The sequence below is a fragment of the Alternaria rosae genome (assembly GCF_020736505.1).
Source record: "Alternaria rosae strain MPI-PUGE-AT-0040 chromosome Unknown BKA58scaffold_6, whole genome shotgun sequence".
Taxonomy (NCBI): domain Eukaryota; kingdom Fungi; phylum Ascomycota; class Dothideomycetes; order Pleosporales; family Pleosporaceae; genus Alternaria; species Alternaria rosae.
Window position 1 is genome coordinate 185,373 of NW_025763575.1, and position 13,675 is coordinate 199,047.

The 13,675-nt window shown below is 51.3% G+C and overlaps 4 protein-coding genes across 4 annotated transcripts; 2 read left to right on the top strand and 2 right to left on the bottom strand.

Annotated features, from left to right (window-relative positions):
- Nucleotides 1-292: 292 nt before the first annotated feature.
- BKA58DRAFT_386088 (uncharacterized protein) lies at nt 293-1,606 on the bottom strand. Its single transcript, XM_046170433.1, has one exon. The coding sequence runs from the start codon at nt 1,123-1,125 to the stop codon at nt 580-582; it is 546 nt and encodes a 181-aa protein (XP_046023887.1). The 5' UTR covers nt 1,126-1,606; the 3' UTR covers nt 293-579.
- Nucleotides 1,587-4,591, top strand: BKA58DRAFT_458599 (ankyrin repeat-containing domain protein). Its single transcript, XM_046174678.1, has 2 exons — nt 1,587-1,961; nt 2,011-4,591. Exons 1-2 carry the CDS (start codon nt 1,894-1,896, stop codon nt 4,352-4,354), a joined length of 2,412 nt encoding a protein of 803 aa, XP_046023888.1. The 5' UTR covers nt 1,587-1,893; the 3' UTR covers nt 4,355-4,591.
- Nucleotides 4,592-7,510: 2,919 nt separating this feature from the next.
- On the bottom strand, nt 7,511-9,250 carry BKA58DRAFT_411926 (ferric reductase like transmembrane component-domain-containing protein; the record flags this gene model as incomplete). Its single annotated transcript, XM_046172323.1, has 2 exons — nt 7,511-9,116; nt 9,162-9,250. 2 exons carry the CDS (start codon nt 9,248-9,250, stop codon nt 7,511-7,513), a joined length of 1,695 nt encoding a protein of 564 aa, XP_046023889.1.
- Nucleotides 9,251-11,528: 2,278 nt separating this feature from the next.
- On the top strand, nt 11,529-13,021 carry BKA58DRAFT_362107 (NADP-dependent oxidoreductase domain-containing protein). Its single transcript, XM_046168802.1, has 3 exons — nt 11,529-11,647; nt 11,709-11,797; nt 11,851-13,021. The coding sequence occupies exons 1-3, from the start codon at nt 11,578-11,580 to the stop codon at nt 12,679-12,681; spliced, it is 990 nt and encodes a 329-aa protein (XP_046023890.1). The 5' UTR covers nt 11,529-11,577; the 3' UTR covers nt 12,682-13,021.
- The last annotated feature ends 654 nt before the right edge of the window (nt 13,022-13,675 follow it).

Sequence of the window (13,675 nt, forward strand, 5' to 3'; positions counted from 1 at the left end):
TAGGGGATAGGTTATGTAGCACGGAGGCCTTTTGGTTTCATAGTGAAGTATTTGTCTGCTGAACTCAGCTGAATAGGCATTCTTTTCTTAAGACAGCATCAGGATGCTAACATGCAGGGCTTCGGCTGAGGCCAGCCACTCTAACCAGTGAAAGTCTAAACAGATCTGAAGACTACACTGGTATAAAACGCGAAAATTACAAACTCTGGCGTTGACGTAGCCTCCAAGATAATTGGTTTTCTCTTTGATTGACGTGGGGCAGTTTTTGGAGGGATTGATCTACATGTATCGGCCCGATCCTGGCACGTGTCCTTGCCATCAGTTTTCCCACGAACATAGCAACAGTAACAGCATCTTGGTGATCAAGCTTTTCGGTAACGACTGTTGTATTTTGATCGATAAAACTAACTCCAATCATATTGGTCCCTGCGTAATGAGTGGCTGAAGGAAAGGTTACAATTTGGTGAGGCACAAAGAGATCCAACACTTCACCCAGCACGCCAAATTTCAACAGACTTCCCAATACCATATTCCATCGCACATGCATGCCGCATCGGGGCAACGCCAAAAGCTCAACCCTTACAAGTTCATCTTGTGGCCTTGGCGGACGTGATCGCGAAGTTTGTCCATGCGGTCAAACTTCTTGTTGCAACCTTCGACAACGCATCTGAGAGTGGGATCTTGGTGCTTCCGCATGTGGCGGCGGCAATCGCCAACACGACGGTATGCCTTGGTGCAACCATCAATGTTGCATTGGAAGCGCGGTTCGACCGTGCGGCGACGAGCAACGGTAGGCGCACGAAACGGTGGGGCGATAATGTTTGGCTGGACAACATCTGGAGCGAGTGCGGGAGCGATGGGCTGGAAGGCCTGACCAAGTCCTGCCGTAGGGTAGGAGGGTTGGGTCAGGAATTCGAAGGGGTCGAGCTGCGGAAGCATCTGCGGAAAGAAGCCATCACCAAACGGAGGGTCGATGACAGGATCTTCGAACACATGCCAGTCTCCGAACGTGCTGGCTTCTCCAAGAAGACGACCCTGGGTAGGAGTACCGTCGGTGACAGAGTCATATAGACCGGAAAGGCCGCGGGGTCCTTCAGCGGGTGCAGCAAGGAAGTACCCCTGCATGCCTGCGGTAGCCTCATCGATGATAGGGTTGCCAAGATCCTGCGGGTATGCATAGTCCGTGCGGATACCGACAGTATGCTGGGAAAAGGCATAACTACTTCATTAGAAAAAAAAAATTACCTGTGATTTGCTGCACTGCCACTTGTCTGTGCACATTCAGCTGGTGGCGACAGTGCCAGTTGGTGGTCGTGCCCGTCGTTGACGATCTGTCCGTTCAGATCCCGAAATTCCATCAGGTCGTCGTCGAATGTAACCATGTCGCGCGGTACCATAGTGTTGGATGTCTTCATCGTGGGTGTAGTTTTGACACTGGGTTGTCAGAAGCGCACAAGGAGAATGCGCTGCAGCTCGGTCAGGTAGTCGCAGGTTGCAGGTAGATCGATGGGTAAAGTGTGAGAAAATAATGAAGGTTTGAAGGGCTGGGACAACACTCAGACGAAGAGTACGGAAGACACACAACAGACGGTGAGTGAGAAAAAGGGCGACCAATGGTGTAGCGGTGATGCAAAGGGCGCCTCGCCGCTGCGTGATTGGACAAACTACCTTCTGCGGGACTTCAGCCTTGCTATGCACACCATCGAAAAGCCGCACTCAAGAGTACAGCCTTCCGCCAGCTTATACAAGGGAAAAGCTGAATACCCACCCCGTAAAAGCCTACATGACCTCAATACTTTGTTAGTATCAAATTTTATGCTATTGTAGACAGCAGTACATCTGTTCAGTCTTGTAAGGTGCCGCTAAGTGGGCAACTACGGCGAAACACGCACCATGGACTCGAGCGAGGTTTTTGGCTGCAATCAATGTTCCAAATGTTTTTACACCTTAAGTCGCTACAAGTAAGCTCACAAGGCGATGTTCTTCCAGTGGCTGCTAACATGACACTAGTCAACACCTCAAAACGCATACAAAGCCCTTCCAATGCAGCGAATGCGTACGAAGCTTCGCTCTGCGTTCCGACCTCACCAGACATGTGCAGGCACGGCACCGAATTGGCGTAGCCCGACATGCGTGTGTCGTTACGGGCTGCTCTTTCAAAGCTTCTCGAAAAGACAACATTCGTCAGCATGTCAAAAACAGCCATGCACAACTGCTCCTTGACCCTGGCAAGCCTAGATCAGGTCGTCGTCGTCGAGCGAAACTAGCTTCAGTTGACGTGCCATTAGACGTTAAAGACGAGCGTGCAATTGTCTGCACATTAATGCAGGCAGCATCGATGGGTAATGTTGGTCTCTTACGAGCCATCCTGCAAACAGGCATCGACATCTCCGCGCAAGCTGATGATGGGTCTACCGCTTTACATTGCGCTGCCAAAACAGACCAGATCGAGATTGTCAATCTTCTCGTCAAGATGGGAGCCCGGACAGACGTCGTAAACGACAAGGGAAGAACACCTCTACATGAGGCGATATTGGGTCATTGCACGCACACTTTCGCAACCCTTGTGGGGAGGAGAGCAGATCTCACGCAACGTGTGATAGTTGCAACAATCGAGACGAACCAGTCCCAATTCTTTCAGGATGCGTGGGCACTTTGCGGCGAGGAGATGTTTCGATGGTTCGGCAAAAAACTATTCGCGATCGCAGCCGATTCCACCAACACAGCATCCATGGCTACGATCTTGTTGTTACCCAACATTACCCAGCAATGGATCGAGAGCGCAGGTGGATTAGTATTACGGCGAATTATTCACAAGAACCAGGAAGCCATGCTCGAATACCTGCTGAGGTCTGGAAAGTTGGATGTCAATACGGCTCTTGGTACGCCCTATCATGAAACGCGCAGTCTTCTTTACCTCGCCGCTGCCAGGGGAAGAAGCGAGATTGTAGGTCTTTTGCTCGAATTTGAGACCATTGATCTTGACCTGGCGGTTCGCGACGAGATCTCATCGCCGCTGGGTATTGCTGCTTGGAGAGGACATCTCCAGGTTGTCGAAAAGCTCCTACAATGCTCTGGTATTGTTGTCGACGGCAAGAGAATGCGTCAAGAAAATGCAACAACATCTCTGCATCTCGCATGTCGCCGAGGACATGTAGGAATCATAGGGCTGTTGCTCAAAGCCTTCGACGACCGAGGACTCGATGTCGATATCCAGGACACATCTGGCCTCCGAATAACGCCACTGCAAAATGCTGTTCGCAGCGGACACAAAGAGGCGGTAGCGCTCTTGCTACTTCGACGGGACGTCGGTGTCAATCGAGCCTTTGTTCGCTCAGGGATGACCTTGTTGCAGGCGGCAGCACAGGGTGGCCATGGCAAAACGTTGAGTGTATTACTGGGGGATGGCCGAGTTGATCGAAACGACGTGAGGAACAGTCGACAGTCGCTATTATCTGATGCGTTATGGGGAGGACACTGGTGTTTGGTAGAAATCCTATTTGACTACGAAAGTGTCCCGCTGAACATCACTCGCCAAAGCTTAAATCTTGCGACAGAGCCGTCTGGAAAGCGCGTCGATATCTTGGAAAGAGGGTTACTCGAAATAGCGTCTCTTCCAACCCGGGACAATAATGCCTGGCATCGAGCTGCCCGTACTGGCGACCTCAGTTTGGCAATGCTCTTACTTGAACATGCCCAAAAGCACGACAGTTGCTCCCAGCCCATGGTGGATGTCAATCGTAGGAACTGGCACGGTCAAGCACCATTACACGTCGCCGTGGAGTCTGGGAAGATCGACATCATAGAGCTCCTACTCCACCACACACAAATCGATGTAAATCTCACTTTGGGGAGACCGCATTGGCAGCGCGGCCGATCTGCCATAGAGATCGTCGAGAGAGGGTGGTACAAATACTGGCGCTATCACAAGGAAGAGCGTGCTTACACAGTAGAGCTTCTGCTGGCCCATGGTGCACAGACTGCATCGCGTAATCGAGCAGACAACGCGAACAAGGTCGTTCTCCCACTCTCAGATATGGGTGTGGAGGGAAATGTCCAACATTTGTCTGAACATAGCGAGGACCTTAGAAGGAAGAACCATGCGTCATGGGCTTCAGTCGTTGGAATACATGACGGTGCTGGCGGACCTGGAGTAACGAACGTGGAAGACAAGAATACAGTTGGCGATAACATCCCATTCGATATGGACGATTCGATGGTAGAAGACCCTGACGCGATATTCGAGGAATGGATGTGCTTTGACGATGAAGAACCGTCCGGCAACAACAGCAGTTTGGAGATGTGGGAGCGAGAGATGTCGCTTGAGCAGCCCGGTACCTTCGCCTCCTTATAGAAAGTACGCACTACCTGGCATGCGATTCGTCTGTATGTGGATTGAACTTCGTAGGAGCAGTCGGTGATGGAGGCATCGCGAGGGTTCGTGAGGTTCGTGGGGTGCGTATCGGTTTTTGCACATGGACTGCGTTTCTGTATCTGCTCGCCGTGCGCTAAGTCAAAAGATCTCATGGAAGGACTTGTATGCGTTCCCGTTTCTAAATGAGTGAGCGAAGAGATGTGGCATATCGCGGAGGCTCAATGGTAGAAAATCGATTGCGAGTTGCCGCGTCGCTGCTGTGTATCTTGCGTATAGCACGACCTTAACGCGCCGGCTGCGGTAGCGCCAAGCTGCTGGCGAAGCTTGCAACACGACGGGACCTTGGGAGTCTCTCCAACTAACCACCACCTTCAGCTCTACCACGAGGGGCTATTCACCCCTTGCCCACAGATGATTCCCACACTGAGCGTACGAACATTGAACATGTTGATAGTCTCTCCTATTTGGGCGTAGCATAAACGTGTGTCAGCACTATCCGAGCCCTGGAGGCGTCGCGCGCAAGAGCCCAGTCTATCATTGTCTGGGCCAGATGCTGAGGATATGTAGATTCTCGCTGACCAGAGGTGGTCATCACAGTTGTTTCCACCGGGATATCGATGCCGCTTCGCTATGTTCCAATCAACGTGTAGGGCATACGACTGGAACATGCCCGCGTCTTAGATGTACACCTACGCTCGCCGTGTCAACCGCCCGTGTGCCCGAAATCACTTCAGCGCATTCGCAGGGCTGAGGAAGAGTATAGAGATCTTACAAAAACGCCCAAGGGAAGACACGGTGGCTCTGAAGGGTCATGATCCTAGAACAAGAGGGCTTGGGACTTTTTTGGCGAGGGCATTGAACACTCATGATCCAGGGTAGGGAGTAAAGACACAAGGGCTGTCGAAAGAAGAGATTCTTGGCCACTTTTTCGTGGTCAAATTCGTTGGACATAAAACAATGGTCTATAGTTTGGCTTTCGCGATGATGTGACTTGCTACAAGTCTGCAGGCACAGGACTGGGCTTGCGCATTCAGTGTCAAAGGTGGTTACAAATGGCTATGTGTGAGATTATGCCTGCAGCACCCACGTCTCATTTATATTCGCGCTGTTGGTACGTCTCTGCATCGAACTCATCGTCGACCACTAACAGATCCCAGTTCCAGACCACTTCGCCTGTATTCTCCCATCGTGATCCTCTCCACCCATAACTTCACCGCGTTTCAGCGTCTCAAATTTGACGATCACTCCCTCCTCACTCCAGCGAATACCTACATAAGTCCAAGTACAATGGCTATATATACTGGGTGAAAGCGTTATTGTAGGGCCATGGCGCTGGGCAGCTCTCAACACTATTAGCGGAGCCATGCACAACGCTAAACATCTTGCACCAGCAATGTCAGCTTTCTACTTCTGGCCTGATGGCCCGCGGAGTTGCCTTTGGTGAAAAGTTCTTCCATGTGAACTTCGGCAGTGTGCTGTCGTTACCGATGATCACGTTCATTCGGTATTTTCACCGAACACGAGTCCGTAGACCAAGCGAAGAAAAAACTTTAAGATGAAGTGAACGAATACGAAACGGAGGTCTTGTTGCGCATGAAGGACGATGGCGAAGCGAGGCTAAACTGCTTTGCGAAGACTTCCGGGAGAACTCGCAAAGAGTCCGGAGCTGAACTCATGCCGCAAGGCTGAAACCAGCCACAAATTTACAATATCTAGCTTATTTCCCAGATAAGAAGCATGGGCCAATAAAGATTCCTTGGATGGAGGATTAGCTATCATTCCTTTCCAATGGTCACTGGGTTAAGTCGTGCGCGATACTAATTCGGGCCAGCAGAGTGAGCGCCCCCGAGTACCACCACAGCCACTGCGCCTTTGCACTACACAAGCTTACTACGTATTGGTCCAGCCAGCAAATTTAATACCACCCCCACAGACGATCCTCAGCCGCACCGACCCAGGCTCGCCCGTTGTAGCAATACCGTTCCTTTAGGGGGCTTCGCACACCGAGCGGGTAGGTACACATACCGGGACATGGCGCGCGACGCGCATACCAAACTTCTTTCTACCCCAGCAATACATCACTCAATCACTCATGATACTCTTTAAACATCTGTTCGCGCTTTCGTTCGTTCTTTGCGTTACTTATGGCGATGGGAACAATCCCATGAGCAGTCCTGCAGCCGGCGAAGTCATCGAAGCCGAAGAACCGTATATAATTTCATGGTTCAATGGCACACCAGGTCCTGTGTCGATCGATCTTCGTTTCGCTGATACGACGGCGGTGTTGATAACAAGTAAGGCTTCTCCAAACTGCAGGCTTCAGTGACGCAGGAACCGTGCTTCAACTGAACGAGTGCTAATAGCTCTAGGTGAGACGCCAAATAACGGGAGCTATACCTGGATACCATCCGGTGTGCTTGCAGGCAAAGACAACTATTTCATGGCAATCTGCGATGCAGGCGTGAACGACTGTACCTACACCTTCAATGGACGATTTGCGATCGAGGATGCGGCAACCTTGTTGTCTTCATCGAGTTCAACGATCAGCAGGTCAGTTACACTATTAAGTGTCGCTGTTACAATTTATCTATGAAATATCCTTCGCTGACAGTGTGGTTGCAATACAGTACCACCCTCATTACGTCCTCATCAACCTCCAGCGCTGCTACCAGTTCAACTCCAGTTCTCACTACCAGTGAACCGAGCCCAAGCGCAACAACGTCTTCCTCGCCACCTCAAAGCACGAATTCTGGTCTGCCCATAGGCGCGAAGATAGCGATAGGATCTGTATGTGGGGTCGTTGGAATAATTCTCATCCTGCTTGGAACGTTTTGTTTACTGCGCAAGCGCAAGCGGAGCAAAGCTGCATCGGAACCGCGATTTGTACACGCAGAAGCAGAAAAGGTCCCCGCCTTGAAGACTGATAATGGTGCATCTGGAGGAGACATGGCGGAAATGAGCGAGTTGCATGATGTGCCAGTGAAGAGATCGAGGGTAGAACTGCCTTGATCGATCAAGACATGCGCAGTAGTGAGGCCTGTTGTAATAAGTTGCGAGACTGATATGTCTCTTTGTATGCACATTTTGACTTAAATATCTACAGCGAAAGTAATCAAGAAATGTCCATCTATCGTCCTAACCCATGCGATCGTCCCAGACGCACTCAACATCACTTGCCTCATCACCTCGCCAAACATTTCCAGGCACATTCTTCGCCGCGACAGCAGCTCTGAGCTGGGTACCTAGCTCAGGCGGACCAGAACCGACGACTTGCGTTCTACCCTTCTCGACTGTCTCGGTCATGAATGCGTCGACCAAAGAGGGGATATCCGGCCGTGTATTGTTCAGCCATGTGATAGTGAAGTTGGGGCATTGGCGGCTGAGCTCCTCAACTTTGCGGTCGAGAGACATGGAGTCAATGGAAGAGGTTTGTGACAACGAACCGCCATCACCGAAGTCCTTGTCCTTGTCGCCATGGAATGGATGAGATGGCTTTTGGTACTTCGTTGTATCGGGTCGAGTTACGAAGATGCGGATCCTGAAGCGCTTCTTCGATTCCACTGATACTATCGGTGCCTTCTCTAGCTTATCCTCGGTGTAGGCTCGATCTGCACCGGCACCATCAAGTTGCGACTTCAGATAAGCCAGTTCAGGTGCGACCCAGGCCAGATTTTCCAGGTGCCGCACTGTCCAGACTAGTTCGATGTTGCGCGCAGGGGAAGCGTCGCTTAACGCGTGCATGATGACGGGAAGGGTGTATGTAATTCCGGTACCGCCGGAGACAGCGAGCACGTTCGAGACCTCGTCATTCGTAATGGCACTGCCGTAAGGTCCCATCATTATGACTGGCGTCGAGGCATCGCGGCGCGGGTAGCACATCGCGGCTTGTCCAGCGAGAGCAGCGAGCTTGGCAGTCTCGCCTTTGCAGGCGCGGATGATGTATGTGTGACTTTGCATCGGAGATGAGCTTGTAGGATTTGAGGCAGGGGTGAAAGGATGCGATTGCCAGATGTTGAGCGCAGGGAAGGTCAGATAGTAGTGCTGACCGATCTCCCAGGCTTTGTGGCTGTGAGCGAATGTCATACGGACAATGGTACCGGTTGGGTCCTTGAATGTCTCCATGGTTGTTGGGATGGATCGGAAACCGAGACCGAGACTCCCGTTCTTATACCCGGTGTGTATGAGCCAAGTTCTAACGGTACGAGCGATGAGGTCCAAGCCCATAATGGCCAGTGATGCAATCATCCAGCATGAAAGCTTCTCCCAATGGCCCCAGCAGGCTCCCAGGTAAAGACCAGCGACGATGAGATGCGACTTGCGGAAGAACTCGTAACCCGTCCAGCGGATTACAGGTCTAAGACTGAAGACGAACAGAAAGGTGATGAAGCCTTGCGCAATACAACCCCAGATCATGTACTTCTGACTGATGAATTCTCGGTACGTTGTTGGCTGGGGTTGGTAAAGCTTTGCTTCGACAATCGTCCACATGATGGCGTGTACGAAAGATTGCACAAGGATGATGCGGCCTGTCCAGCGGTGCAAAAAGTTGAAGCTTTGATATGGGATACCTGTGACCATGCTGAGCATAGAGTCGCGGCTACACAGGGCGATAGTCAAAGGAGTCAAAGCGAAGGCAAAAGCACCAACGCGATCGGCAAAGCCACCAATGCCGCTGCGGGTGTTGTGTAGGTTGGTGCCTTTGACGGGTGTGATCCATGTCTTGTAGGTGATCCCGGTAAATCTTTGATCGTCAGCTGTGTTGTGCCATAAGGGTAATCTGACTTACGAAAAGACTGTCAAATAGACGCAGAGCACAGCTAGTATCAAAACCTGTAGCCTTGTAGTGTATCTGAACACTTTCGAACACTCAGGCATGAGATGTCGCCGTACAGTGGAAGATGTCAGCCTGACGAGGCGATACAACAGGCTTTGTCTAGCACCATCTTTTCTCCGTGGTCGAACAAGTCGAGATATGAGGATCGCGAGTAGGATCGCACCAAGCACAGCCCAGAAAATGAAGGTAAAGATCATCGAGGTTTGGTGATTGCCGTAAACGGAATCAAGATACTCGCAAGACCCAGGGTCATTGGTGCATGGAAAGTTGCGGGTCGCGTAGCCCCAATAGTCGATAGTATAATCGACATCGGCATCGTTTTGAATGTGACGAGCGGCTAGCGCGTTGTCGGTAGAGTTGAAAAGCATTGTAATGAGAGGACGCAGCGCAGCTGCAAAGCAAGAAGAACAACAACAAGGAAGAAAGATATAGCGTAGTCAGACACACAACAATATGGCAAGACGGCCTGGGAGGATGTCCATTTAATAAATCGAGACTGCCACCCAATTTCGCAGGTTCCACTCCGTAATTGAACCAAGGCTTGTCGTGCGTTGACAGGATGTGGGTTCCGCTGTCAGGTTCCTTCGAGGTGAACGTCCAATCGTGTTGTTTCCGTTACTGGCGCTGAAACAGGACGATACCCACCGACCCGCATTGATGGCGCCGTTCGTTTGGGAGTCCGGATCGGACGGGTATTCGGCAACAACGTCAGACTACGATGACAGCCGTAACAGCGACATGTCGTAGATGGCATTGTTGGCGTCGTATAGACAATTGCGAGATAGCATGGTGTAGCGCATGTGTCGCTTTAGTCACAACAAACTCTTCTCGTGGACGTTGGAAGATGGCAAAAGGCTTTTGCGCAAGAGCTACGCGCCAAGATTCTAATGTTTGTGACTTGTTCTCGACTCTTCATTCCAAGCATCAAAGGTGTGGCTCCTCATCATCGTGCAATATAGGACCTTGGAAGGCAGGTGAGGAGAGCACGGAAGCGCGTTCTTTCATCGCACTGACGCGAAAATCATGACGTAATCAGTTGCGTTGAGAGAGTCGCTCTGATTGGCTAGTATAGTCCACCGCGACAGAAGCCCGAAGATGCACCCGCGACCTGCGCACTTTTCATACCTTCACACAGCCTCATCTGTGCAGACCCGTTACACCGTCGACTGCGAACGCGCATAGTCATCTTATCCGTCATGAGCCGTCGCGCATCACTTTAGTAATTTCGTTGTGCTCCCGTCGTCGATGAGCCGAAGTTTATGTTCAGTGTTCCAGAACCTTCAGCGGTATCAGCAAAGCCAAAAGAACAGTACAAGCCGCGCCAGCCAACGAGAAGAGAAGAACGTCTTTGATTCCCATCATGTAGACTCGGGCCACTACCTTTAGATCAACCCCCGCAGGTTCTTTTCGCTCCTGTGACCAGAACCTTGCCCGCGTCAATGTTGGGCGAGGACGCAACTAGCCCTTGCAGCAGGCGAGTTGAGAAAAGAGATTGAGCTGCTGTAACGAATAAGCACCAGCGAGGGAAGTTAACACTAATCGGAATGTCAGTCAGTACGGCCAGGGCTGATTGAGATATTCACGACTTACTGAGGATAATGCTCGTAGTCGACTCCACTTCATCCGGCTTCGAAAAGCTCTGGACTGCCGCCATGGGTATCTAGTTGCCCAACTCAATGCCAACCAAGAAAATTCTGGGGCCCGATGGAATGACCCATAAGAATTTAAATCAATTGTCCACAACACATTCGCGCCCGCTGTGGAAAGGAGTCCGCTGATCAGTTGACAGAGTTGCAACAGCTTAGTCTTACTTATGCAGAAGCCACCTAATCCCGTTCCAAGCGCAAAAAATGCGACGTATGGAGAATTGATTAAACCGCTCAAGATGACAGACTGGTCGTGAATCTTGAAGAAACGTCAGTATCGCATTCATGCGAACCTGTTGGCTGGGTATATTTCAGGCTGACAGAAAAGCTCGGAGGTGCTGATGATTCGCTGCTGGAATGCGCCACTCACGTGGTGGCCTTCGTTCTTTTGACACGTCCACAGATTTGAGGTGTCCCGAGAGACTGGGACGACCTCAGCTCTCGCTGATAACAGTTAATCACCTTCGAGCTGGTTACTGGAGTTATCGAGGCCGTCAGATCCATATGCAGTGCGGAATTACGGGTAGTGCCTTATGTCCGACGCGGCACAGTCACCCAGTGTCAGCTTGGCCGCCCTGGCGGAGTTAATCTGTGGAAGAAGGAGCCTAGCGCTTATTAAAGCAACATTGAATATATCTATCTCACTGCCCTGGACTGGTCTAGCACAAGTATCTCAATTCAATTCACCAACACCTCGCCTTCATCTTCAACACGGAAACAACATGTCTTCCTTGTCCGCCCCTAAGACCATCGCTGGAAAGCCTGTCGGTCCCATCGGCTATGGTCTGATGAGTGAGTTGCCGTTCGAACGACGGCGATGCGCCGTCACATTTGCTAAACATCATCTGCACAGCCCTCACCCTTTTCGGCAACATTGCCCATGACGAGGCAATCAAGCCAATGAAGGCCGCTTTGGAAAATGGTGCCACTTTTTGGAACGCTGTACAACCCCCATAAGAACCCTTGTTATGATCTATCTGCTGACGTCCCCATAGGGAACCTTTTACGGGCCTCCAGATGCGAATTCTCTCCAGCTCCTCAAGTACTACTTTACCAAGTACCCGGAAGATGCATCACGCGTTGTTCTCAGCGTCAAGGGTGCCTACGATGGAGCTACGCAGTCACCAGCCGCTAGTCCGGAGCAGATTCGAGCCTCCGTCGACGAGTGCCTTACCTTGCTCGACGGTACCAAGACGATCGATCTCTTTGAGCCCGCGCGCGTTGACCCTCAAGTGCCCATCGAGGAGACTGTTAAGGCGCTTGCTGAGCTGGTCGAAGAGGGCAAGATCGGCTCCTATGGCCTCAGCGAGGTAAACGCTCAGACTATCCGTCGCGCTCACGCCGTACATCCACCCGCCGCTGTTGAGATCGAGCTGAGTTTGTTCTCTCAAGGTGCTCTAGACAAGGCAGGCGTCGTCGACACTTGCCGCGAGCTTGGCATCCCCGTCGTCGGATACAGTCCCCTCGACCGCGGCTGGCTTACCGGTCAGTTTAAGACTCTCGATGACATTCCCAAGGACGACTTTCGCCGTTTCTACCCACGCTTCCAGCCCGGCAACTTCGAGAAGAACGTTGAGCTAGCCGATGCTGTTGAGAAAGTTGCCAAAAAGAAGGGGGCCACTAGTGCCCAAGTCGCCATTGCTTGGGTACAGCAGCAGGGTGTTCTGCCCATCCCCGGTTCCACTAAAGTGGAGCGCGTTCTGGAGAACACCAAGTACGTAGAGCTTACCCAAGCCGAAACTGAAGAGCTTCACGAAGCTCTTAGCAAGGCAAATGTCTCAGGCCATCGATACCCCGAGATGTTCCAAGCTCATCTCGACAAATAGCGGGGCGGCGTGAGGAGAATGTCTTGGCCCGCCTTTGGTACAATGAGTACCCGTTTCAGTCTTCTCGGTCGTGAAATAGCAATGAGCCTTCAATGTCAACCCAATATATGTCTTGATCAATTCAGTGCCTGGATGTACGACGCTACATCAGATTAAGATGTCAAAGGGACTTAATTCCAGGCTTTGAGAGCGCCCTCTGATACAAAAGACCTCACGCGCGGACGAATTCAGTCCCATCTCTCACTACACATCTCTCTACATTTCGCTCATGTCCAAGTACCTTGAAGTGTCGCACAGCCTTCCGGGTAAGATGCGATTTCTCCCGTTCGCCCGGTTTCTCTCGCAATACATGGCCACAGTGAACGTCGACGGAAGCCTCATCCGCTGCTCATCATGGAAGAGCTTTGGAGATCCGAGCTCCACCGTCGTAGCTTTTACTCGAAAGAGTGGTGGGGCGGCTGTATACGGTCTTCCAGGTCTATTCCGCCGCCTTCAGCGAGCTGCCGAGGCTTTTGCGGAGTTATATAGCGAACCGAGAGCAGCGTTATTCTTGATTCCAAGAATATCCGTTTTAAGCAGGCATAAATTCTCCGACGAGAACGGCTCCCTGACAACCAAGGCCGGACGGGGCCTCGCAGAGCTCCGGCTCATCCTCGATACGGTAAAACCCGGCCGCCTAGTGTACCTGCCCTGTGTTGGTTTCGACGCCTTCACGACCAACGTCAACAATTATTTCTAATTCGCTGAGAAGTGGGAGCAGCCAAACATCATTATTGTTGCCGTGCAAAAGGGTTTTGACGGATCATTGGACACATTCCAAGTCGCTGACAACAATATTCGCTACGCAATTATTCCTATCGCGACCTTCAAAATGGCTGCCAACGGATTATACGAGACTGCGAAAGCTCACGAATTCATCAACACATATAAACTTGTTAAACTGTGTAAAGAGCATTAAGCAATCAGCCTACGTTTACTAGCATCATGAACTGTA

What these genes read in the sequence shown, in the direction of transcription:
- BKA58DRAFT_386088 (XM_046170433.1), bottom strand. Translation starts at nt 1,125, where the DNA reads ATGCAGGGGTACTTCCTTGCTGCACCCGCTGAAGGACCCCGCGGCCTT.
- BKA58DRAFT_458599 (XM_046174678.1), top strand. Translation starts at nt 1,894, where the DNA reads ATGGACTCGAGCGAGGTTTTTGGCTGCAATCAATGTTCCAAATGTTTT. An exon ending in TACACCTTAAGTCGCTACAA is followed by an intron (nt 1,962 to 2,010) that starts GTAAGCTCACAA and finishes ACATGACACTAG; the next exon opens with TCAACACCTCAAAACGCATA.
- BKA58DRAFT_362107 (XM_046168802.1), top strand. Translation starts at nt 11,578, where the DNA reads ATGTCTTCCTTGTCCGCCCCTAAGACCATCGCTGGAAAGCCTGTCGGT. An exon ending in CATCGGCTATGGTCTGATGA is followed by an intron (nt 11,648 to 11,708) that starts GTGAGTTGCCGT and finishes TCATCTGCACAG; the next exon opens with CCCTCACCCTTTTCGGCAAC. An exon ending in GTGCCACTTTTTGGAACGCT is followed by an intron (nt 11,798 to 11,850) that starts GTACAACCCCCA and finishes ACGTCCCCATAG; the next exon opens with GGAACCTTTTACGGGCCTCC.